Genomic DNA, 25,384 nt, shown 5'->3' with positions numbered 1-25,384 from the left:
GCTGCTCCCCATCACTGGTTCAAGTACAGTGGTACCTCACAAGACGAATGCCTCGCAAGACAAAAAACTCGCTAGACGAAAGGGTTTTTTGTTTTTTGAGCTGCTTCGCAAGACAATTTTCCCTATGGGCTTGCTTCACAAGACGGAAACGTCTTGCAAGTTTGTTTCCTTTTTCTTAACACCGTTAATACAGATGCGACTTGACTTCGAGGAGCAACTCATAGAACGCGGTGTGGTAGCCTTTTTTGAGGTTTTTAAAGACTTTGGTGATTTTTGAAGCTTTTCCAAAACTTTCCCAATACCGTGCTTCGCAAGACGAAAAAAATCGCAAGACGACAAAACTCGCAGAACGAATTAATTTCGTCTTGCGAGGCACCACTGTACAGCAGAAGAAGCAGCTGTGGCAGACATCTAGAGTCCTGGCATTTCACATCTCCCAGCCCAGGTGAATCCCTCCCCACCCCACCCCATTTAATAAAGGAAACAGGCACTCACCCTGCGCTTGATTGACATGGTGGCCACGTTCTGAAGCACCACATACTGGACCTCACTGCCATAATAAGAGAGACAAGGACTTGTCAACGAGGCAGGAACACTGCAGGATTCGCCGCCAGCAGATGTAAAGATGACCACCTTTTTTTCTTTAAAGGTTTAGACAAATGCATGAAGCTCAGATCTGCCAGTGGTCATTAAGAGACAAAACCAGACCCTCTGTATTCAGAGAGGCAGTATGCCTCTGATTAGTGGCTGCATGGACAAACAATGAGGGAATGCTTCCCCCCCAGCATCATAGCTATCAACTTACAGATTTGAAAATAAGGGACCAGCAGCCTCGAAAATAAGGGATCAGCAGCCAAAATAAGGGATTTTAGTCAACCAGCTGAAATACGAAGTTAAAAGGGACCAGACAATTTTGGAGAGCAGCGCCGGTTTTTAGCCCTTCGTTTCCAGAGGTTGCTGCTCAAGACATCAGCTGATGAAACACTGCAATTAAATAACTACAAGCAGCAACCACTTTTCACGCAAAACGAAGTCCAAGCTACGAAGATGCTGCTGCAGTTCTGTATCTTTTCTCTCGTGCTCCATCTGCAGCTCTCAGTTCCATCAGGTGGGGCGGGAGGAAGGGTGCGGGGAAATAGCACCCGCAGATCAGACCATCTATGCTAGTCTACCACTACAAATCTATGGGAGAAGTGCTTGCAGTCCTTCCTCCGCTTTCCCCCTCTATGGTTAGCTATTGGAACACCTGCCTTTGCCTCCGCCTCCGCCTCCTCTCTCTGAACTGCTTTCCCTATGGTTGCCCTCGCTCTCCTCCCAAGGCTCCTCAGTCCTGGCGGGGAGGGGCTCCAGGGGGCCAAGGCTGGTGAGAGGAAGCCGGAGGGGGGCAGGGCGGGCAGCCAAGCAACACAGTTGGAGCCTCCCTCCTCCTTGGCCGGCAGGGAGGGAAGGAGAGGAGCTGATTCCTTTGAAACCCGGGAAATTTAAGGGACATCATCAATAAGGGACAGCAGCGGGACACGGCGCTGGGATAAGGGAGTTTCCCGCCAAATAAGGGACGGTTGACAGCTATGCCCAGCATGCTTTGCTTTGCTTGCAAAGTCATCCAGAGATGTCTGTCGGTAGTTGCTAAGCCAGAACCATAAGAACGTAGACACAGCCTGGTGGCACAGGCCAATGGCTCATGTGGCCTAGCATCCTGTTCTCACAGTGGCCAACCAACTGCCTGTAGGAAACCTGCAAGCAGGACCCAAGCACAAGAGCTCTCGACTCTCCCTGCGGTTTCCAGTCTCTGGTATTCAGAAACTTGACTGCTTCTGAAAAGCCACAAAAACCCCCAAGTTCAGGCAGGGCTTTGTGGTAATCCACAAAGTACATCTCCCTGAAACAGGGCTAACCTTTTGGACTACAACTCCCATGATCACCAACCATTAGCTATGCTGGCTGGCGCTGATGGAAGTTGGAGTTCAACAGCATTTGGGTCCTAAGGCCCCAGTCCTGCCCTAGGCACTTAAGGGCACTATGTCCATTACTATTACATTTACAGTGCACCTTCCTTCCTTCAAAAAAAATTTTAATTATTTTTTTCAAGAAATAGAAATTAAACAAAGAACAATACATAACACTGTAAACACACTTATGTACATATTTTCCAAAACGAAAACTAATAAAAAAAGAAAAGGAAAAATAGAAGATATAAAGAAAAAAGACAAAAGGAAAGGAAAAATACTTTTCATAACCTGAAATATTACCAAATTCTTGCTTCAAATACTGCAATATATAAATCTTAGTTAAAATATTATAAAAGACTTCCACCGCATTCACCACACTTCTCTTAGCTGTCTTGCTCGCATTTACATCTGTTCTTCAATCATTTCCCTGCCTTAGATTCTTTCATAATCAATCAAATCTTTATGTTCTCTGTATTCTTCACAAGGTTAGTCTAGACACAACCAAACTTTCATATTTGAGCCCTGCTTGTATAAATAATCATTTAAACATTTCCATTGTTTCTGAATTAAATTTTTTGACTTATGCCTTATTAAATCCATCAATTGTGCTAACTCCAGGTACTCACAAAGTTTACTTAACCATTCCCCCTTTGTTGGAATATAATTTCCTTTCCATTGACTGGCTACCAACATTCTCGCTGCCGTTGTTGCCTACAGAAATATGTTAATTTTATCTTTGGGAATACCCTTATTCAAAATTCCTAATAAATATGCTTCTGCCCAGTGCACCTTCATTTCAATGAGCTCAACGTGCTGTGCATTGTCTCCTTCCTCTCCATTTTACCTTCCATACAACCCTGCAAGGTTGAGTTAGAGGTTAGTGTTATGTACACCATCTCACCCTGGGCCAGCAGGGGGATACTGTAGATAGTTCAGGTCCACATATGCAAATAAGGGATCGAAAGTGACGTTCAGTGATTGGATAGTTACAGAAAATGGTTACTGTTGCGTTCTAGTGGAGCTCTATATAAGCAGGCTGGCTGAACCCTTCAGTTCAGTTCTGTTCTGGCCTGTGAATAAACAAGAGCTGTTTGAAGAATCGCTGTGCCGTCTGATATGTTCACCCACAACTTAACACTGGTGACGAGGATGGGATCGATGGACAACAGAGCACAGCCAGATGCAGCCACCCTCTGAGCGGAGCTGAATCACTGAGCTGAAACATCGAGCGAAATCACTGAACAGAACCAATTCAGAGCTGACCGTTCTGGCTAGAGCACTGTGTTCCATCCATCGCCTCCACATCGGCATTGGAATCATGGCTTCACTTGTGTCTCTACCGCCATTTGCGCCAGCCTCTGAATCATGGGATTCCTACCTCGCTCAGTTCGACTGCTACCTCCAAGCGCCCAACTTATTTAAAGGACTATGTTGTTGGACATGTAATACTGTTGGTCTAATGGAAGCAGGTGAAATGTAACCAATATGCTTTTGTGCCTAATTGAACCATTACGTGTAGTGGTGTATATAAGGAAACCATTACGATTGTAACTAACGCCTTATCTCGGTGTGGAGGGGTGTTATGTACTGAAGTTCTCACCCTGGGCTAGCAGGGAGATACTGTAGATAGCTCAGGTCCACATATGCAAATAAGGGATCGAAAGTGACATTCAGTGATTGGATAGTTACAGAAAACGGTTACTGTTGCGTTCTAGTGGAGCTCTATATAAGCAGGCTGTCTGAACCCTTCAGTTCAGTTCTGTTCTGGCCTGTGAATAAACAAGAGCTGTTTGAAGAATCGCTGTGTCGTCTGATATGTTCACCCACAACTTAACAGTTAGGCTGAGGGTTTGCAGCCAGCCAAGGTCACCCAGCAAGCTTCACTGCGGAGCGGGTATTTGAACTCTCCCAGATCCCAGTCCAACATCCCAACCACTATACCAAATTGGCAAGGGAACTTTGGAATTGTAGCTCTGTATTGGTTTTGGACTGGCTCTGGTCACTTGCCTGGCCATTGACTCATCTCAACACTTATATATCCAGCTATATTCTAGAAAAAGACACAGGCTGGCTAGAACCCTGAACCAGGAGTGTGCCACACTGCAATGTTTTGTTGCAGATCTCACATGTCCCTTGCAGACACAGCAGATATATTGAACTGTGGTCAAGAGCTTAGCTGGTTTCCTAACCGCTCACAGAAACGCACAGCTCCTTGGGATGTTTCCTGGTAAAAGGGAGCAACTTCAGGAAAATGAGAGAGAGAGAAAGAGAGAGAGAGACTAGAAGGAGGGGAGGTGTTTGCAGACCTGTGGCTCCGGAGGAGACGCACCAGTGCCTTAGCGATGACCCCAACTTCAGCCTTTGGAGCAAGGTGGAAGTAGAGCTGAGCAACAGACATCACTACCTGCAGAGAGAAAGGGTTTGTGCCACAAGGCCTTGGAAGCAAGGAAACAGGATTCATTTGTGCTTGCTGCATCTACCAGAAAGACTGCCTGGAAGACCACTAAGATCATCTGGCCTGGAAACGGGCATTTTCTGCCGTTGCCCCTGTACTGAGGGATGCCCTTCCCTCTGCTATAATTGAAGTTGCAACCACCTGTTGCTTCAGATGCCTTGTGAAGACCAGGCTATCCCTGACCCATAAGATCAGACCTCGTTTTATGTGTCTGAATCTTCTGGATTTGCTTTATTCGCTACAACATGCCTTTATAGGTCTTTACATTGCTGTTTTACTGCTTTTAGGTTTCATTTTTGCTTCAATGATATATTGCCTGTTCTTTTTTAGACTGTACACCGCTTAGAGATCTTTGAAACATTAAGCAGGATAAAAAGGTAAAGGGACCCCTGACCGTTAGGTCCAGTCGTGACTGACTCTGGGGTTGTGGCGCTCATCTTGCTTTATTGGCCAAGGGAGCCGGCGTACAGCTTCCGGGTCATGTGGCCAGCATGACTAAGCCGCTTCTGGCAAACCAGAGCAGCGCACGGAAACGCCGTTTACCTTCCCGCCGGAGCGGTACCTATTTATCTACTTGCACTTTGCCGTACTTTCGAACTGCTAGGTTGGCAGGAGCAGGGACCGGGCAACGGGAGCTCACCCCGTCACGGGGATTCGAACTGCCGACCTTTTAATCGGCAAGTCCTAGGCTCTGTGGTTTAACCCACAGCGCCACCCGTGTCCCTAGATTAAGCAGGATATGTATGCTTTTAAGTGAATAAAATAAAATCAACCACCAGGGGGCACTGTTCCAAGCCCCAGGTCGTCTGCACTGGACCAAAGACCTTTTGCCCCTTCCCCTCTTTTTTGAAAACTTTTCTTACAGAGTAGCTGAACATGCACAACATGCATCTATACATAGCAATTAACATATGCAAATTGTATGCAAATCTGCAGAGGGGATGGTGGGCTTTCCTCGCTTGTACTTGGGAAGAGATGGGTTGCCCTACCTTCCTCTTTGCCTGCACCCATTTCAGAGATCGTGGTGGCAAGGGGTGCTGTCGTTCCTAAGGAACTCTGCCTCCCCATAGGATATGCACTGGGAGGTGCTAGAGATGGTGGTTCTCACCGCAGCATTGCGACTCTGCAGCAGGGGCTTGGTGTTGCGCAGAAGCAGGCGGTGGTCAGGGTCCATGACGTACGGCTTGCGCTTCACCAAAGACGCCGGCTCGGCTTTGTCGTCCTTGGAGTCTTCCTCTTCGGAACCATAAAAAGCTTTCTCGGAGCTCTCTTCCAGGAGGGACTCCTGCCAGACACAGGGGAAGGGGAGGAGGCTGTCAGGATATTTCATCATCATCGTCATATTATAATAATATAATATATAATATTATAATATTATTTGTACCCCGCCCATCTGGCTGGGTTTCCACAGCCACTCTGGGCGGCTTCCAACAAAGACCAAAAATACACTAAAATGTCACGCATTAAAAACTTCCCTGAACAGGGCTGCCTTCAGATGTCTTCTGAATGTCAGGTAGTTGTTTATCTCTTTGACATCTGATGGGAGGGCGTTCCACAGGGCAGGTGCCACTACCAAGAAGGCCCTCTGCCTGGTTCCCTGCAGCTTTGCTTCTCGCAATGAGGGAACCGCCAGAAGGCCCTTGGCACTGGACCTCAGCGTCCGGGCAGAACGATGGGGGTGGAAACGCTCCTTCAGGTATACTGGACCGAGGCTGTTAGGGCTTTAAAGGTCAACACCAACACTTTGAATTGTGCTCGGAAACGTACTGGGAGCCAATGTAGGTCTTTCGAGACCGGTGTTATCTTGGCGGCTGCCCCCAGTCACCAGTCTAGCTGCCACGTTCTGGATTAGTTGTAGTTTCTGGGTCACCTTCAAAGCTCCAGACGGGTAGTTTCAGAGAAGAGGCCAGGCCAAAAATGGCTGCTTAACAGAGGGCAGCTTCATTGTAAAAATAACTGCCACCTAGAGTTGAAACAGTGGTATAACAGTTACCGTACTTTTCCGTGTACAGTGGTGCCCCGCAAGACGAATGCCTCGCAAGACGGAAAACCCGCTAGACGAAAGGGTTTTCCGTTTTCAATGCGCTTCGCAGGACGAATTTCCCTATGGGCTTGCTTCGCAAGACGAAAATGTCTTGCGAGTCTTGAGATTTTTTTTCCGCTCCCCCCCCTTTTTCTAAGCCGCTAAACCTTTAATAGCCTTTTAGCAGCTAAGCCGCTAAGCCGCTAAGCCTTTAATAGCCGCTAATAGCGCTAATCCGCTAAGCCGCTAATAGGGTTGCTTCGCAAGACGAAAAAACCGCTAGACGAAGATACTCGCGGAACGGATTAATTTCGTCTTGCAAGGCACCACTGTATTAGACGAGGTTTTCTTTGCTCTAAAATAATGTTCAAAATCAGGGGTCGTCTTATACATGGGTAGTGCAGAAGGGGGGTGGGCGATTGGTTGCAGCCGCAAGCAGGAGCTTGTGAGCAGCGATTGGGTTGGTGATTGGTGGCTGCGGCAAGGGCTGTTGTGGATCGGCTGCCGCTGCGACAATTGGGCGCGCGATTTGCGGCTGCTAGTTGCAAGTGGGCAGACACTTAGCAGTTCCGGCATTGCTTATTATTGGCTGCGTTTTTCAGTCGTGGGAATGATTTTTGTTAGTCGTCCCCCCCCCCCCCAAAAAACTCTGGGCCATCTCCCCCCATTTTCTTAAATTGGAGTCCCCCAAAATAGGGGGCGTCTTATACACGGCGGTGTGCTATACATGGAAAAATATGGTAACTCTACATCACAGAGGCACCAGTGTGGATCATGCCACTTTGCTTATTATTTTTTTTATCGCCCCATTCTCAGAATATGGTGAAAAGGGCACGGCCAAAAATGGAAGAAGAAGTACCAGCAAAAGAAGAATGGATACAAAAACCTATGGAATATCCAGAAATTGCAAAAATAAGAAATCAAAATACAGTCATATCTCAGGTTGCGAACATGATCCGTGCGGGAGGCATGTTCACAACCTGCAGCGTTCACAGCCGCAAGCGCCGTGTCTGCGCATGCATGTGACGCAATTCAGCGCTTCTGCACATGACGTCATTTTGCGCTTCTGCGCATGTGCGAGTGCCAAAACCTGGAAGTAACCCGTTCTGGTACTTCCGGGTTCGGCGTTGTCCACAACCCGACAATGTGCAACCCGCAGCGTTCGTAACCTGGGGTATGACTGTAACAAACGTTTTATAAAAGAATGGAAATGGTTTGTTTAATATTTACAAATAAACTGTAAACAGATAAGAATATTGGTAGGATTATTGTAATAACCTGCAGTTTTATAAGAGTATATACTTAAAGTAGATGACTAAATGAGCAAATTAAGTTAATTTGGATTTGCAGAAAATATTAAAAATAAACCTAAGGAACCACAGAAGGAGGGGGAAGGAAGTCAAGTTCTGAAATGTTAAAATGATCGCAAAATTATTGAAATATCATAAATAACAATAATGACAATAAAAAGTACTGCCTACACTGACTGGAAGCACCTTTCCAGACATTCAGGCAAGTGATTCTCCCAGCCCTGCCTGGAGAAGCCGGGGATTATGGACCTTATGCATGCAATGCTCTACCAATGAGCTATTAGCTTTCCCCCTCCAAAAAAATGCATCTGTGTATGGAAAATGCCGCCTGCTGAATATAACCAAGGGCTCACTTGTGGCCTTCTGAGCGACAACATCCATGCCCCAGATTCAGGATAACTTATCTCCAGAACCCAGGCAAGCGAACGCACGGGCTTCTCTCCTATCTGCTCCACTCACGTTTTGGTTGGGGCTGAGGAACTGGGTGCGAGCATAACGCGTCAGCATGTTGATGATCACCACCTGGCCCCACTCCTCCACGTCAATCAGCAGGTTGCACAGCTTGCGGTAGTTCTTGTGGATGAGGTCAATGCGCTCGGGGCAGACTTCCTCGAAGGCCATCACGACGCTGCCAGCCACCAGCTGGCCAAGGGAAACACAAAGAGGAGAAAAGGTTGTTTACGTATGCCACTACTGCAGCCCGTGTTTTGTTAGCCCCAAAACCGAAAGCGAGTGAGGTCCCAACCAAAGAAAAATGGCAACTTAAGCTGACGGAATATGCACAACTTGCAGGCTTCACATATAGAATAAGAGAACAAGAACAACATACGTTTAAAGAAGATCGGAAAACATTTACAGTTTGTGAACGGGATCCGTTCTGGAGCCCCGTTCGCATCCAGAGCAGAACACAACCCACGTCTGTGCGTGCGCGGGTCGCGATTCCCCACTTCTGCGCATGAGCATGACATCATTTTGAGTGTCTGCGCATGCACAAGCAGCGAAACCCAGAAGTAACGCGTTCCATTACTTCCGAGTTGCCGTGGAGCACAACCCGAAAACGCTCAACCTGAGGTATGACTGTATTGAATATATGGGAAATAATTATGTACAGCTGAAAACGCCGGCAGCATTAAGATAAATTCAGCAGTGTAAATAAGTTTTGATGGCTGCAATAATGGAATACTGAATGGTATAGTTTTTGTAAAATACGCAGGGATTTATGAGATGTAAAATGAACCATGGAAAGAGAAGAAGGGAAGTCAAGGATATCTTAAGGGTGTAAAATGAGTATTTTAAATTGTAACACAGAAAATTTAATAAAAAATTATATATAAAAAAACAAAGAGGAGAAAATGAAGTGCGCCGAAGCAGAGACTGTGTGGGGCTCATGCAAACCCCAAATGGAGAGGGTTTGCAGACCTAGGATCTGGGTCACTGAAAGGATGATCCCACACTTGGCATGGGAACGCAGGTGCCAAGCTGGCAACAAATCAACAGTAAAAAATAGGATGAATAGGCAAGGTTCAGCATCTTTGCACCTCAGCCAGCCCTTCACAGGTTAAACTTTGCCAGCCTGCTTAGAAAATTAAGCAACAGCCTTAAGTACTGGGGAGATGGGAGTAGTTGGAGGAAAGAGATCCCAAAATAATAACAATTCCATGGGGTAGTTGTGGGGTGGGTTAGTTGCAGGAATATCTACAAAAGGAGTCTTGCAGCAGCTTAAAAAACAACATATTTACTATGGTTTTCATGAACTAAACCAAGGAAAGGGAACCTGAAACTCTACAGTCTTTGTTGGGACTCCAACTCCCATCAGCCCCAGCCAGTAAAGGGTGATGGGAGTTGTAGTCTGGAGGGCAACAGATTCCCCATTGCTGGGTTAGAGAATTGCATTTGACTCTAGTCTATAAAAATGTATGTCATAATAAATTGGTTGGTCTTTAAGGTGTGACAAGACCTTTGCGGGTTTTAGTGCTTTTTAAATTGACATGTTCACCCCCACCCAAACAAAAAATGCTTCAGTTATGCCCTGCTTACTCACAGTTGTCTTATCTGACAGAAGCTTTTCGATGACCTCTATTAACTGGTCCTTTTGGTCTGAATCAAGGCTGAAAAGAAGAAAGACAAAATCAGAGTCAATAAGTGTTATTATACACTTCAGTCACGAGGTGGCACTCGATTTAGTTGTCTCTGGGGGTGGAGGAAGGCGTATCCTATAGCCTGCTGGAGAGAAAATAATGGAGTTATCTTCTAGCTTTCCAACTCGTAAGGTTGAAGTGCAGAAAGCAGGAACGCCATGGTACACATGCGTCCGCACAACAAAACTGTCTCTTCTACAGCCACAGCAGGCGATGTTAGTCTCCAACAGTTTGACTTCACCCTCAAAGGCATACTATTCCATTGTCTCCCGAGACAGACGGATGCCAACCAACCAAATGTATCATAACCAGATTTTGCATGATGGCTCCTGAGATGAAGGAGCAGGTTTTCCTCTATGTTTGGATACAACTGGATGCCATTTTGAATCAGGAAGTCAAACTGAATCATTAAAAACTGCACTTGATTTTGTTTGTTTGTTTACAATTCCTGAGCAACAGGAATTAGGAGGTTGTGAGTGACGCTGTGGGTTAAACCACAGAGCCTAGGACTTGCCGATCAGAAGGTTGGCGGTTTGAATCCCTGCGACGGGGTGAGCTCCCGTTGCTCGGTCCCTGCTCCTGCCAACCTAGCAGTTCGAAAGCACGTCAAAGTGCAAGTAGATAAATAGGTACCGCTCCGGCTGGAAGGTAAACGGCGTTTCCGTGCGCTGCTCTGGTTCGCCAGAAGGGGCTTAGTCATGCTGGCCTTATGACCCGGAAGCTGTACGCCGGCTCCCTCAGCCAATAAAGCGAGATGAGCGCCGCAACCCCAGAGTCGTCTGCGACTGGACCTAATGGTCAGAGGTCCCTTTACCTTTACCTTAGTTAAGCAATGGTGCAAAAGGAGCTTTAGGAAAAGGAAAAGGCACCATGGAATTCCAGCATGCAAACACAGCATGCTGCTTTCACTTTGCAATAGCACAAATGAATGAAGGTTCTGCAAGTCTGTAAAGGCAGTCTGGGTTCCGGGGCCTTAAAAAGAGGCTGGAAGAAGTGAAAGGAAGAGGCTCCCACTTACCTGTACAGCTTGGGGATGGCATGAGCCGCCGTTTTGCGTACATAGGGGGACATGTCAGAAGCCGCCTCCTTGATGGCTAGCATCATGATGGGCACAATAATGGGCACACGGATGCTGGAGAGAACGCGGAGGGCACTGGCTCGGATCAGCTGATTGGGATCCTGCGGCAAAGAGGAGGTTTGCATCAGGCACTCAAGCCTAGCAGACTTTTTCCACCAGGAAGGGGTTCAGGATAACCTCCATCCCAATAAATCTACAGCTGGCATGGGGAACTTCTGGCTCTTCCGATGTTGCTCAGATGAAATTCCCATCAACCTGTGGACACTGGCCATGCTTGCCGTGCCTGATGGGAGTTGTAGTTCAGCAGCAGCGAAAGATCAAAGGTTCCTCGTCCCTAAGCCACAACACCATCTGTTCCTGGGAGAGACTACTCCTTGCTAGGGAGGCAAAAGAATAAAACCACTAAGCTGTATTTTACATACAGCTAGGGACGCCGGTGGCTCTGTGGGTTAAACCACAGAGCCTAGGACTTGCTGATCAGAAGGTCGGTGGATCCCTGACCTTCCCCTGATCAGAATCCCCGCAACGGGGTGAGCTCCCGTTGCTCGGTCCCTGCTCCTGCTAACCTAGCAGTTCGAAAGCATGTTAAAGTGCAAGTAGATAAATAGGTACCGCTGCGGCAGGAAGGTAAACGGTGTTTCCGTGAGCTGCTCTGGCTCGCCAGTAGCGGCTTAATCATGCTGGTCACATGAGCCGGAAGCTGTACGCCGGCTCCCTCGGCCAATAAAGCGAGATGAGCGCCGCAACCCCAGACTCGGCCACGACTGGACCTAATGGACAGGGGTCCCTTTACCTTTTTTTAGCTTGGTTCCTCCTCTTGCCATCTCCTTACATTAGACCAGAGATGTGGAACCTTTGGCTGTCCAATGATCCTAAACTTATGCAAGAGTGATTTTTGCATTTTTGTATGCTTGCTTTGCTGTTGTTCAGTTTTAAATCAATTATTTGTATCCTATGCGTTGTGACCAATTGTGACGGCTTATAGCTTTTAGCAGTAAATATTCATTCATTCTGTGGCAGAACATCTGCCCTGCATGCAGAAAGCCCATCTCTAGGTAGGGTTGAAAGAGAGTCTTGCCTGAAACCCTGGCACGGCCAGTCAGTGTAGACAAAACTGTGCTAGATGAACCAAGAGTTGACTCTGTGCAAAGCAGCTTTCTGTGTTTCTATATTCACAAGGAACTCTCTCAAGCTACATGGGAGCCAGTTCAATGTAAAATAGTCCAGCAACATCAAGAAGACCCCTTTCCTCCAGCTCTCTTTCATGAGGTCTCTCCTTCTGTTCACAAGTGTCATGTTTCCTTCGGTCAAACTCAGCCCTGCCTGGTTGATTTATATCCCAGCAGGAAACCTGAGCTTGTCAACTGAGACACAGAGACCAACTCCCAAGTCTCCTTTGGCAACGATGGTTGTAGAAGATTAAAACATGACTCACAAAAAGAGCAGCATCTTAGGAAGCCTAGTTTGGCAATCTTGGCAAAGAGGAAATGTTACATGTTTGGGGGGGGCAAGGGGAGGTTACCCTCTGAAAACACAGAATAATCTAATGATCAAACTAGATGCGATGTTTGCCATGGAGCTTGGCATTGTATAGCTGCCTTTTGTAAAAATGAAAACAAAACAATAGCTGGGAGCAGGGCAGCGATGACTGGCGGCCGTTGGGAGAGGTAGGGCAAAAGGGAGGTCAACAGTAGGTGGCGCTAGAGCCAATGACCAGCAGAATCAACTGATTCTAGTTTGGTCCCATTCTTCTTCTGCTGAAGAGAACTACCAAGACTTAGGAAGGGGAAGCTGACAAGCATAGGCAATCCAGCTATCTCTCTAAATAACTATTTGAAATTGACCTGGATCTTGAGTTGCCCAGGTAGTAAGAAGGTAGGGCCTGGAGGAAGGCAGAGTGAGGTTAATGGGGCAGTGCTCCATTCATCCAAATGGACCAGCCTCCACTGTAGGGGGAGCATGAAGCCTTTGCCCTGTCATACACCCAATCAAGCTCCCCACCTCCTGCTATTTGCAAGGTGGAAAGTGCCCACTTTGGACCTCAGGAAGCAGTTTGAGAAGTCTGTCATATATTCGCTCCACCCTAGAGCAACTCTCAATGACAAAAGCAAAGCTTAGACTCTGCCTCCCCCCAAAAAAGCATCCAACCTTGAGTCCTCTCTGGAAGGTAGAGATGGAGAGCAGGGCCAAATCTTGCTGTTCCTCCGCGTATCGGACCAGGTAAACATACACAAGCTTCTTCACCTGCCAAAGGAAAAGCATCCTTAGTTGGAACTAAGCAAGCCACCAGTTCCCCCCTGCCAACTCTACAATGAAGGCTTTCTGAATGACAGCAAGGAGGAAGTGCTGGTACAGCAAAGCACCTTCTATTGGCCTGGAAAAGGGAGGGAAGAGGAAAATAAGCAAAATCCACAATGGTCAAAGGTCAGGGATGATAGGAATGAAGTTTGAGAGCAGCTGGAGGACCACAGTGTCTCACCCTCAATTTAGCACTATGAGCAATGTCTGGCCATTGAAAAAGCATTCCAGGAGAGTGGATTTCTCCCAGAATCCTTTGTGCCACACTTTCCTCAAGACCATCTATTATAAATATTTTTTTAAATGATATTTATTGAGAATTTTTTTAAAATTACACAAAAGATAGAAACAAGACAAAAAGAAAAAAGTAAAAGTAAAAGTAAAACCATCATTCTCCAATTCTCCACTTTCAATACCTTCTTTCCTTGACCTCCTCCTCCTCCCTTTTCCTGTATCCTGATTTATAATAATCACAGCAAATCCTTTCCATAATTCATAATATTCTGTCCTCACATTACCTTAATCTATTTTCATCTTATCTTATATATAGAAAAGTTTAGAACTTAAATCTTAATTTTTACCAACTTCTCCTAACCATAGCATTCTTACCTAATTCTTTAAACATTTTTATAAGAGCCAAATAATTTCATTTCAACATTTTCCTAACATTCATCAATTTTGTAAAACAGTCCTAATGATAAAAAATAGAAAATTAAGCAATCCAATCTTCATCCAGCGTCCCTTCCTCCTGGTCCCGGGTTTTGTCAGTCCTTTTTGTCCTATTAATCTAGCACATTAACCTGGCAATCTTATATCCGAGGCCCTCAAGTCTCTTCCATGTCCCTTCCGCAACTCTTCTTCATATTTTCCTTTTATTCGTGGGAACTCCAGCTTGGTAATATTTTTGACCCTTTTCAACAAAACAGTCCCTTTTCCATAGTCCAGACTAGACTCGATGTAGTATTTAAAAACATGTTCCAGATTCCCTTCAAAGTTGAGAGCCCCCATCTATTATAGTGCCCAACATGGCTGCACTTTGGAATCACTTTCAATGCCTAGGGGGAGAGTGGCTGGTCACCTAGTCTCTATGGGGACAGCAACGGCACTTCTAAAGCAAAACACTTCTTCCTTTTTTATTTTTTATTCACTTGAAACATTTATAGTGCCTTTTGGAGCCGATTTCCAAAAGGATGTATAAAGATAAATAGAAGACAACTGACTCACAATCTACTTACATGCATTTTACATAGTAATTATCTTAACAGAACACAAAAAGAAATTCAAAACAATTAGAACCAGCAATAGAATTAATTAAAGACAAAAGGGAAGGACCCCAATGGACTTCCTGTGAGACAGAGTTCTGGGGCTGCCACAAAGAGTGGTCATCCTCCATGCAGTATGAGATTTTAAGCAGAAACACATTACAGTGGTGCCTCGCAAGACGAAATTAATCCGTTCCGCGAGAGTCTTCGTCTAGCGGTTTTTTCGTCTTGCGAAGCAACCCTATTAGCGGCTTAACGGATTAGCGCTATTAGTGGTTTAGCGGCTATTAAAGGCTTATCGGCTTATCGGATTAGCTGCTAAAAGGCTATTAAAGGCTTAGCGGCTTAGATAAAGGGGGGAAAAGCGAAAAAAAAATCTCAAGACTCGCAAGACATTTTCGTCTTGCGAAGCAAGCCCATAGGGAAATTCGTCCTGCGAAGCAACTCAAAAACGGAAAACCCTTTCGTCTAGCGGGTTTTCCGTCTTGCGACGCATTCGTCTTGCGGGGCACCACTGTAGTTGGGTGGGAAAGAAATGTTCCATGAGGTAATCAGGACTCAGCCCTATATTAAATCTTAGTACATGATCTCAGCAATCTGTAAAACAACACTGTAAGGTAGGGCAAGCATTATAGATTGGACAGGAGTGGGGATGGGGAACTGAACCAGGGACTTCTTGGCTTGTTGCTCCCATTCTAAGCCATGACATTATACCACAAGGAGTCTGTAGTCTTCAGGATGTGGCTGGACTCCAGCTCCCATCAGCCCCAGCCAGCATGACCCATGGGAGCTGTAGTCCAGCAATATCTGGAGGGACACACGTTCCCAATCTCTGCTATTCCAGCTCAAATTACCCGGCAACCTTCTTTCCAGGAAACCACAGCAGTTCTCTGAGAGTCCCTCTGTTGCACAGAAATCAATGCATTAAAAGTCTCGTGTGGGCTGGATAGCTGTTCTCTAGTCACCCTAGATTGGGAAAAGTCTTATCTAGACTTATCTAGACTGATGGAGTCCAACAATGTTCAGAGGGCCCCATGTTCTTCCAGAATATCTGTACAAGCTAAAAGCAGCCACTGCAGAGAAAGACCTGGAGAAAGTGCCCCAGACTGCTGCCGTTGTCTGCAAGGGATTGTATGATATTTTGCCTATTTTAGCATTGAGCAGCATATAAAAAGAAAGGAAAATAATAACAACAGCAGCGTACCTCTATATTCTTGCAAGCCACATTTTTTACCACAGCTGGGAAGAGATCGGATGCATTCTTGCCTCGTGCAATCATCTGGGAGAGGAGAAACAGAAGTGGGGTAGCTAGTCAAGAAATCTGAAATCCACCTCCACTTTAAATTGGTCAGTTGCTACCACGCCTCCCGTGTGTACACTGGTGCCCTGTCACTTCCAGTATCTTTATAGTAGGAAACACATCAAACTGCACATCGCCCACTGCTATTCCTGACCTCCCAAGCAGCCCATTAAAATTGCAGCCGTTAGGTGTTCCTCTCCAAGACAGTGCAGGGGAGCTATAGAGAAAGGATGAACCCCTGTAAAATTCAGGGAAAGGACTGGTTGCTGATGGGGCCTGGAAACTCAAAACAAAATGAGGAGTGGGTTCTCCTTTGCTGAACCAGAGCCATGACGGTCATCTGTCACTTGAATTACAAAACTCCTGCACTTAGCTTGACCAGATGACTGTGGATCTTTCAATTCAAAAATTCAATCAGACAGCCCATCTGCACTCTGTATTTAAAGCAGTATCACCTCCCTAAATAATCCTGGGAACTGTAGTTTGCTAAGCATGCTGGAAGTTGTTAGGAGATCCCAATTCCCCCCCCCCCCCAGCTACAATTCCAGAGTTCCCTAGGAATTGCTACTAACTGCGAAACCACTCTGGGAACTGGAACTGCGTGAGGGGCACAGGGTCTCCTAACAACTGTCAGCAACCTTAACAAACCACAGTTCCCAGGATTCTTTGGAGGAGGTTTTTGCTGTGTTAGCAGCTCTGAAGTGACCTCTCTGGGACACAGGCCTGTGGCTGGAGGTCCTGGGCTGCCCAGACAAGAAGTCCCCTCTCTTGGGCTCACTCATGTGGTCCAGAGGAAAGCAGGGCAATACCTTTGGCACCAGCTTGGCTGCAAGAGTCGCTGGAAGGAGGCGTACAAGGCGCCATCCAACCCTCTTAGGGTCTCCACTCTGGATTTGTGTAGGGTTTAGTCCTTAGCCTTTTCTTCTCCCGTAGATGGGGGAAGCTGTGACTGTTTAAAGTAGTAACATCCTGCTTTAAATGCATAGTGAAGATGGTACAAATTGGGCCTCTGGACCTGTCATTATTTACTCAGTCAGCAAGTGTGCAAATGTGTGTTTTAAGTAAACAGCATCATGGGCCCTCCACAGCTGCCAATTACTTTTTTAAAAATATGCACAATTGCTAATATCTTGTCTGGTTTGACTCTCAGGATCGAGGCCTCAGATCAAAATTTTGGAGTATTGGGTGGGGCAGGGAGTGGTGCTCACAGCTGTGCACAAGGAACTGTTGGTTTCTGCTTTCCTTCACTGTGCAGCGAAAGGGCTTGTCACGAGACAGGTGTTTACATTCCACAGTCTGTACTGTTGGAGTTTCTCACGGGAAAGGGAGACTGGATGTGACGTACACTGGTTTCCTGTTTTTCACTGTTCTTTGCAGTTTCACTGTGTGATTCTCTCCGAGCTGTTGAGGAGAGAGGATGCATTTTTCTGCTCCGGCAGAGGCAAGATGTCTTTCTGTAATATACCAGCTTTGAACTGTAAATAAAGCAATATAGAGTATGCAGCACGTACTCCTCATCCTTCCGCTGGGCACGAGACTCTGCTTTAAATCAACACGTGGTTATGGGCCCAGAAGTCGAATCGGAGTGCCGGCAAAGGATCGGAATGCAGAGGGACAGGTCGGATCGGAATCTGCTCTGCGCGTAGAGGTGATTGATGAGGTATGTGCTACTGCTCCGGGCAGCCTGCCAGCTTCTAGTTAATGGCTTTATGGCTGGACTTTGAACTTTCAAAGCCGTTTTGCCGGGAATAGGCAAAAGGCTCCCAGGCACAAGTCACTATGCTGGGGAAATCGAAAGTAACTTTTAAGTGCGCTTTTGGAATAAAGCAGCTGCAGCAGTGACGCAGCAAGATTTAAAGCAGCATATATGACGCTGAAGGCTAATGCCAGAGTCATGATGGCCCTTCAGGATGCTTGTGGGATTCCTAAGCTCAACAAGAAAAATTATGCGGACTGGGTTCTGTATGCAGAGGCAATTCTGCGGAAAGAGGGTTTGTTTGAGGTGATTACAGAAACCCCCCCAGTTCCAGTTACAGATGCATGGGAAGCTAAGGATTCCAAAGCAAGGGGAACTCTTACATTGATAGTATCCCCAGAAGAGCTCTGTCTATTGCGTGATAAGACCTCAGCCAGAGAAATTTGGGACGCTTTGAGAGAAGCTCACTTAAGGACAGAAGCTGGGTCCACTATGTTTTACTTTAACAAGCTGCATAATATGTCTCTTGCTGAAGGTGGAGATGTGCGTTTACATCTGATGGAGATGCAAAATCTGAGACATGAGCTGCAACAGAGAGGACTCAACTTTCCAGAGGCTGTGTATTCTTTCATGATACTACAATCTTTGGGTTCAGGTTGGGAGTCTGTTGCAACCCAGATTGCTGTGCAGCCAACCGCTCAGCTAACAGTGGACTATGTAACTGCCGTGATATTAAATGAAGCAGATCGCCGGGGTGCTAGCTGCATGGGCAAGGGGGAGTCTTCACAGACGTCATCCCATAGTGCAGTGGAACCACCAGGTGGCGCCAAAGCTTTGAAGGCAGTGAAATGCTACTCGTGTGGACGTCTAGGCCATATGAAGAGGGAATGCAGATATCCCAGGGCCAAGACAGAGCAGCGCAGCGAAAGCTCATCGCGCGGAAAAGGCCGAGGCAAAGGCAAAGGTCCGGTGTCTAGGACAACGCAGCACAAGGCTATGGTTTCACGCTTCACTCCAAAGGTTGCAGAGGTCCAGAAGACGTCTAGATCTTTCTTCGTTGTTGATTCAGCGGCGACCCACCACATGTGCAACGATAAGAGACTGTTTGTGTCTTTTACACCGCAGGAAGGTGCGATTCACCAGGCGGATGACCACACTATTCCCAGTAAAGGCTACGGAACTGTTGTTCTTCACAGTTTGGACTTATCGATACAGAATGTGCTTTACGTGCCAGACGCCAAACATAATCTGCTCAGCGTTGGACAGCTGAATGAGCGGAACATTGACGTGTCATTCAAGAACAGGAAGTGCATCATCACAAAGAAAAATGATTATGTATTGCATGCAGAATATGTTGATCGTTTGTTTGTTTTGTATTATGATGATGTTGAAAAGGATGACACTTGTTGCATTGCAGGTTCTAACAAAAGTTTGCATGCAGAATGTATTCACGATTTTCATAGAAAATTTGGTCATTTGCATTTTGAGGCAGTATCTAAAATGCCTGCCTTGGTTGAAGGTATGACTATTAAACCCTGCAGGTACCACATGAAGTGCAAAGCATGCGCAGCAAACAAGGTGAAAATGGCTGCGAAAGGTAAGGTGTCTAGTAGGCAACCTACAGAACCATACCAGGTTGTTCATGCTGATTTGGTTGGACCACTAGCGCCCTCTTTGGGTGGAAATAGGTACTTCATGGTTCTCGTTGATGCATTTTCCAGATATATTTTTGTGTACAATCTCAAGCAGAAATCAGAGGCTTTTCCTAGGTTCAAGGAATTCTGTGCTTGGTTGGAAAATGTGCACGGTAAGAAGATAAAGACTCTTTTCACTGATCGCGGGGGGGAATTCACTTCTCAGCAGTTTGAAGCTTTTCTGACTGAGAAAGGAATTCAACACGATTTGTCTAGTCCTCGCTCGCCATGGCAGAATGGACTTGCGGAAAGGGCAAATCAGACATTGCTTCAAGGGTTAAAAACCTTGCTGCATGATGCCAATCTTCCAGAGAGTTATTGGGCCGAATCTCTCTCGTGTTTTGTTTACAGTTACAATCGCAGGTTATCTTCAGCGATTGGTTGTACCCCCTATGAGAAGATGTTTGGCAAGAAGCCATACATCAAACACATGAAGATTTTTGGTTCTGACATGTGGGTTCACTCACCACAAAATTCCAAGTTAGACAAGCGTGGATTGCATGGTATCTTTCTAGGTTATCAGAAAGGGTCTTACAGAATAATGATGACTGACTCTAAGACAATTAAGCTCACGAGAAGTGTTGAGTACAATGCAAAGTGGGGGGAGAATGTGGGAATTTTCCAATGTTATCCTGATGACGGTGATGAGACTGAGGATAGTCAAAAGCAACCACAACAACCCACACCCACTGATGAAGGTTCTGAGTCTGAATCTGAAACTGAATCGGGTGATTCAGAGGATTTCAAGAGTGCGAAAGCCTCTATGCGACCCTCTGAAAGCTCTGATCAAGAATTGGAGGAACCATTGTTCACAGTAGGTCGTTTTTCTCCTAAGAAGGAAGAGGAGAGTGTTGAAGACTTAAGGCTAATTCGCAGGTCACAAAGAGCCACAAAAGGCAGACCTCCAAAGAGATTTGCTGATGAGTTTGCTACGATAGCAGTAACAGCTGTTAAAAGCTCCAAGAAGGTATTTGAACCTTCAAATTTCCAAGAAATCCAGGGTTTGGATTCAAAGGAAGCTGAGCCATGGTTAAATGCCATGAAGGCTGAGCTTGATTCCTTAGAAAGGAACAAAACATGGGAGCTAGTTCCAGTAGTTCCAGGAATGAAACTGCTTGGAAGCAAATGGGTCTTCAAAGCGAAGACAGATCAAAATGGCAAGATAGTCAGACACAAAGCCAGATTGGTAGCCAGAGGTTTTGCACAGGTACCAGGTGAAGACTATCACGAGACCTATTCACCCACAGTGAGATATGAAAGCATTAGGCTTATGCTCAAGCTAGCTGCAGAGGAAAATCTACACATTAGTCACCATGATATTAACACAGCTTTTCTGTACGGATCTCTGGATGAATCACTTTATATGCTTCCACCTGATGGCGTACAGGTAAAACAGGGATTTGTTTGTGCTCTGAAGAAATCCCTTTATGGTCTCAAACAAAGTGCACGGTGTTGGCACACAAAACTCACTGAAGTATTGTTTTCTCTAGGTTTTCAGCAAGGGAAAGCTGATCCATGTGTATTTGTCAAAGAGGAGGGGCAAAAGAAACTGTACTGTTTGTTTTATGTTGATGATTTATTATTCTTTTGGAAAGATGTCGCAATGTACAATAATGCCCTAGCTCAACTGAAAGAGCACTTTGACATGAAAGATCTTGGTGAGGTAAACAACTACCTATCTCTGGAAATAGAGAGAGATCAAGATGGTAACATTCTAGTACACCAGTCACGGAAAATTGCTGATGTGTTAAGCAAACTAAATCTGATGGATACTAACCCTGTAGACACACCGATGACAACAGGTTATCAGGTAGATGACACTGAAGAAGCATTTTCTGACACTACACTGTACAGAAGTGTGCTAGGCAAGCTAAACTTCATTGCCAGATGTTCAAGACCAGACATTGCTGTTAGCTGTAATTTGCTAAGCAGACAAGTCAACAATCCTAGTGTCAAGGATTGGAAAGCTCTGAAACGCATAGCGCGGTATTTGAAAGGCACTATGCATTACAGACTGAGATTTAACAATCAGAAGTCTGGTGGTCTTGAGATATTTGCAGATGCAAGTTTTGGAAGTGACAATACAGACAGGAAAAGTACGTCTGGAGTTTGCTACATGTACAATCAAGGTCTGTTTGATTGGTCATGCAAGAAGCAAACAACAGTTAGTTTAAGTACTTGTGAAGCCGAACTGAATGCACTATCGTATTCACTTAAGGATTGTGAATGGTTAATACAATTGTGCAAAGATATGAAAATTCCTGTCAAATGTCCAATCCAGGTTTACCAGGACAACAAAGCATGTTTGGCTTTGCTGAAGTCTGAAGCTTGTAAGCAAAGCACGAAGCACTTGCAATTAAAGTTGCAGCATGCTAGGGAATGTATTCAGAAGGGATTCGTAACGGTGTCCTATATGCCAGGTAATGAAATTCCTGCTGATGTATTGTCCAAGATTGTATCAAGGGATCAACACTGTACCTATGTGCAGAAGTTGGGTTTGTACTGATATTGTACGAACACGCTGCCCAGTGATGTTCACAGAAAGGGGGAGGATGTTGGTTTCTGCTTTCCTTCACTGTGCAGCGAAAGGGCTTGTCACGAGACAGGTGTTTACATTCCACAGTCTGTACTGTTGGAGTTTCTCACGGGAAAGGGAGACTGGATGTGACGTACACTGGTTTCCTGTTTTTCACTGTTCTTTGCAGTTTCACTGTGTGATTCTCTCCGAGCTGTTGAGGAGAGAGGATGCATTTTTCTGCTCCGGCAGAGGCAAGATGTCTTTCTGTAATATACCAGCTTTGAACTGTAAATAAAGCAATATAGAGTATGCAGCACGTACTCCTCATCCTTCCGCTGGGCACGAGACTCTGCTTTAAATCAACAGGAACAACCTATTAAGTGCCAGGGCAACGCTGCAGGCATTAGTGCCAGGGCCTAATACAGCGGCACCTTGGTTGTCAAACTTAATCCGTTCCGGGAGTCTGTTTAACCCCTGGAACCATTCGAAAACCAAGGCGCAGCTTTTGATTGGCTGCAGGATCTTCCTGCAGACAAGCAGAAGCTGCGTTGGATGTTCAGCTTCCAAAAAACGTTCGCAAACCGGAACACTTACTTCCAGGTTTGCGGCGTTCGAGAGCCGATTTGTTTGGGAGCCTGTAGTGATCAGGTGGGATTGCTATGAGGAATTATAACAAATATAGAGTAAGCCATCTGTGTCAGCAATGAAAGCATTGCGTCGACTGGCTTTAAACTATTTTGATATGATTCTTGATCAATCCACACCTCTGCATCCTTGTTCCATTTCTCTTTCTTCACAAGTCACGTACACACTTAGACAGGCAGGCGTCCTGGGTCATTAAAGACAGTGGCAGTTTCTTTGCTGTAGCTTTTCTGATACAGTGGTGCCTCGCAAGACGAAAAGAATCCGTTCCGTGAGTCTCTTCGTCTTGCGGTTTTTTTGTCTTGCGAAGCAAGCCCATTAGCGGTTTAGCGGATTAGCGCTATTAGCTGCTTAGCGGGCTTAGCGGATCAGCTGATAAGCGGCTTAGCGGATCAGCTGATAAGCGGCTTAGTGGCTTAACGGATCAGCTGTTAAGCGGCTTAGCGGATCAGCTGATAAGCGGCTTAGCGATCAGCTGTTAAGCGGCTTAGCGGATCAGCTGATAAGCAGCTTAGCGGCTTGGGAAAAAGGGGGGGGAGGAAAAAAACCCCGCAGGAACTCGCAAGACATTTTCGTCTTGCGAAGCAAGCCCATAGGAAATTCGTTTTGCGAAGCACCTCCAAAACGGAAAACCCTTTCGTCTAGCGGGTTTTCCGTCTTGCGAGGCATTCGTCTTGCGGGGCACCACTGTATGTTAATCTTAGGATGTTAATCTTAGGGCCAGGAAACAAGTCTCACATAAAGGTAATAATGATCGCTGTCCTCCTGGCCATCCTTCTTATCCTGTGTATTGATTGTTTATGACCTCCAGGGTTGCTGAATGCACTCCTTTGTAGTTTTCATTCATTTACCCAAAAGTATGCATGCCTAACTAGTGTTTGTAGTTTAACTTTGTCCCCACGTGGGGTTTGTTGAAATGCTCAGAAGAAATCTGATTGGTTCTTACGAACACTCTGTAAAAAGTTCTTTTGTGAATAAAACGACCTGGGCTGAGGGGTAGAGGGGGAGAGATTATTATACGCACCCTTCCCAGAGTCTTGCTGGTTCAAGCCTCTGTGTGTATTCTTATTAATCAGAGTTCAATCCTTCCTTTACTTTGGGTGCGCCTCAGGAGCCAAGCCATTTGAGAACCAAAATACCACTGTACAAGTGGATGGCAGGGCACTTTTGCCAAACACTGAGAGAGCATGCACAGCAAAGACTGTCAGCAGCAAAACTCAGTTGGTTGTTCCAGGTTTCACCCCAAGAGTACAATTCCCTATTCTCACGCCGTAGCTAAGTCGCAAGCAGGGAACTTACCGCTACAATCCGCTTCATGGCCTCGAGCTTCAGAGAATCCTTGTTGCTGTCCAGCATCTCCTTCAGGTCATCATGTCTGCAAAACATACAGAAAAATCATGCCATGGGCACAGACACGTTCCAGGGAGGCGGTAGCGGTGCTCACTGTTGCAGGATCTAGAGCTGCTTTTAAGGCTAGCAGATTTGCAGCACCATCCTACTAAAAGAAATAAAAATTCCACTGAGTTCAATATGGCTCACTCCCAGGTAAGCATGCAGATGCTTCCGTAAGTTGGAGACCACTTTGCCAGATATCTGAAGAGCAGTGAGAAACATGGAGAGGTAGCCACACAGTGCAAGGGTCTCCTTGAGGTCTTCCTCCAACACCCACAAAGCCTCAGATCCACCACAACCCACACAATTCCCTCTTAGTTATGAGGCACTAAGGGTGGTTATCTTTTTCTCCCTCGAAAAGTACATAAAAGTTGAAGGAGGAAGTTTCCCACTTCCTCTTTCAGCTCTATGCACTTCTCAAGGCTCAGACTGGTTCTACTGGATTCAACTTTGATGCAGATCTGCTGGAAAAGCGAAGTGTATATATGGTACCTTTCCCCTTCTCTCTCCCAGGGCAGGGGGACTGATCTGGGACCGGGGGGAGAGAAATGACCAGAACCCTAACAAATCCAAAAGTGCCCATGCTAATATTGCACTAATATTGCTTGTGGGTTTCGCACAGGCAACTGGTGAGAATAGGATGGTGGACTAAATGGGTCTTCTGCATAAAACTCCTTATGTTATTGAATTCCAAGGCAGATCCATCTCTCTGCATAAGAGTTCCGTAAGAATATAAGAACTTTGGAAGAGCCTTCCTGGATCAGGCTAGTGACCCAATCCAGTCCAGCATCTTGTTTTCAGAGTGGCTGACCGGGTGCCTGCAGGATTCATGCACAAGAACACTCTCATGTAAGAAATTAGGAAGAGCTTGCAGGATCCCAGAAATGATATATAATGTGTCAGGGGACTGCCATCAAGAGGGGGGAGGGAGGTAGGAACATACAGAGAGCCTCCCACTTTGACATAGCTGTCAACTTACAGATTTGAAAATAAGGGACCAGCAGCCTTGAAAATAAGGGACCAGCAGCCTTGAAAATAAGGGACCTGCAGCCTCACCTGTTCCAGGCACTCCAGTCTTCCTGTCCTCTCGCAGTCTGGTCAAACTCATGCTGGTAGCTTCGAGAACACTGTCCAACCAACTTTGTAACCAGAGGTTCAACTGAATAGAATCTGAATCACATGCACCACAAGGCCTATGCAGCCTCAACTTAAGATGGCTCCCCAGCCTGGCTTTGCACTGCAAAGTTTGCAGCAGCACGTGCAACAAAATGGCGTCCAGCATTCAAAAAACCCCTCAGCTTGCATTAACTAGCCACACACAAGGCATGCAAGCTCCATCCCCCAGTCGTTCTTAGACTTCTTATTGGGTGAGCAACACAGCCAAGCAACACAGTTGGAGCCTCCCTCCTCCCTGGTCGGCAGGGAGGGAGGGAGAGGAGCTGGTTCCTTTGAAATTTAAGGGACATCATTTAAGGGACATTTAAGGGACATCCATCAATAAGGGACAGCAGCGGGACATGGCGCTGGAATAAGGGACTGTCCCTTCAAATAAGGGACACTTGACAGCTATGCACTTTGATCAGCAGTAACACTTCGTCAGAGACTGGTGTCAGCGAAGCCTCAGGCAAA

The 25,384-nt window shown here is 46.1% G+C and overlaps 1 protein-coding gene across 6 annotated transcripts in view; it reads right to left on the bottom strand.

Moving 5' to 3' along the window:
* The window catches only part of AP3B2 (adaptor related protein complex 3 subunit beta 2), an 86,019-nt gene that overhangs the window by 39,947 nt on the left and 20,688 nt on the right, over nucleotides 1–25,384 (bottom strand). For all 6 annotated transcript variants that reach the window (XM_080980291.1, XM_080980292.1, XM_080980294.1 and 3 more), the window contains exons 2-10: nucleotides 23,663–23,738; nucleotides 15,718–15,792; nucleotides 13,102–13,197; nucleotides 10,894–11,054; nucleotides 9,779–9,845; nucleotides 8,197–8,379; nucleotides 5,513–5,689; nucleotides 4,256–4,353; nucleotides 496–550 (exon numbers count right to left, since the gene is read on the bottom strand). In XM_080980291.1, coding sequence (XP_080836417.1) covers nucleotides 496–550; nucleotides 4,256–4,353; nucleotides 5,513–5,689; nucleotides 8,197–8,379; nucleotides 9,779–9,845; nucleotides 10,894–11,054; nucleotides 13,102–13,197; nucleotides 15,718–15,792; nucleotides 23,663–23,738 — 988 coding nt within the window. The remainder of the gene's footprint in view (nucleotides 1–495; nucleotides 551–4,255; nucleotides 4,354–5,512; nucleotides 5,690–8,196; nucleotides 8,380–9,778; nucleotides 9,846–10,893; nucleotides 11,055–13,101; nucleotides 13,198–15,717; nucleotides 15,793–23,662; nucleotides 23,739–25,384) is intronic.

Source organism: Podarcis pityusensis (assembly GCF_964106645.2).
Source record: "Podarcis pityusensis genome assembly, chromosome: 14".
Lineage (NCBI taxonomy): Eukaryota > Metazoa > Chordata > Lepidosauria > Squamata > Lacertidae > Podarcis > Podarcis pityusensis.
The sequence above is the reverse complement of the archived record's forward strand: the minus strand, read 5'-3'. Positions and strand labels throughout refer to the sequence as shown.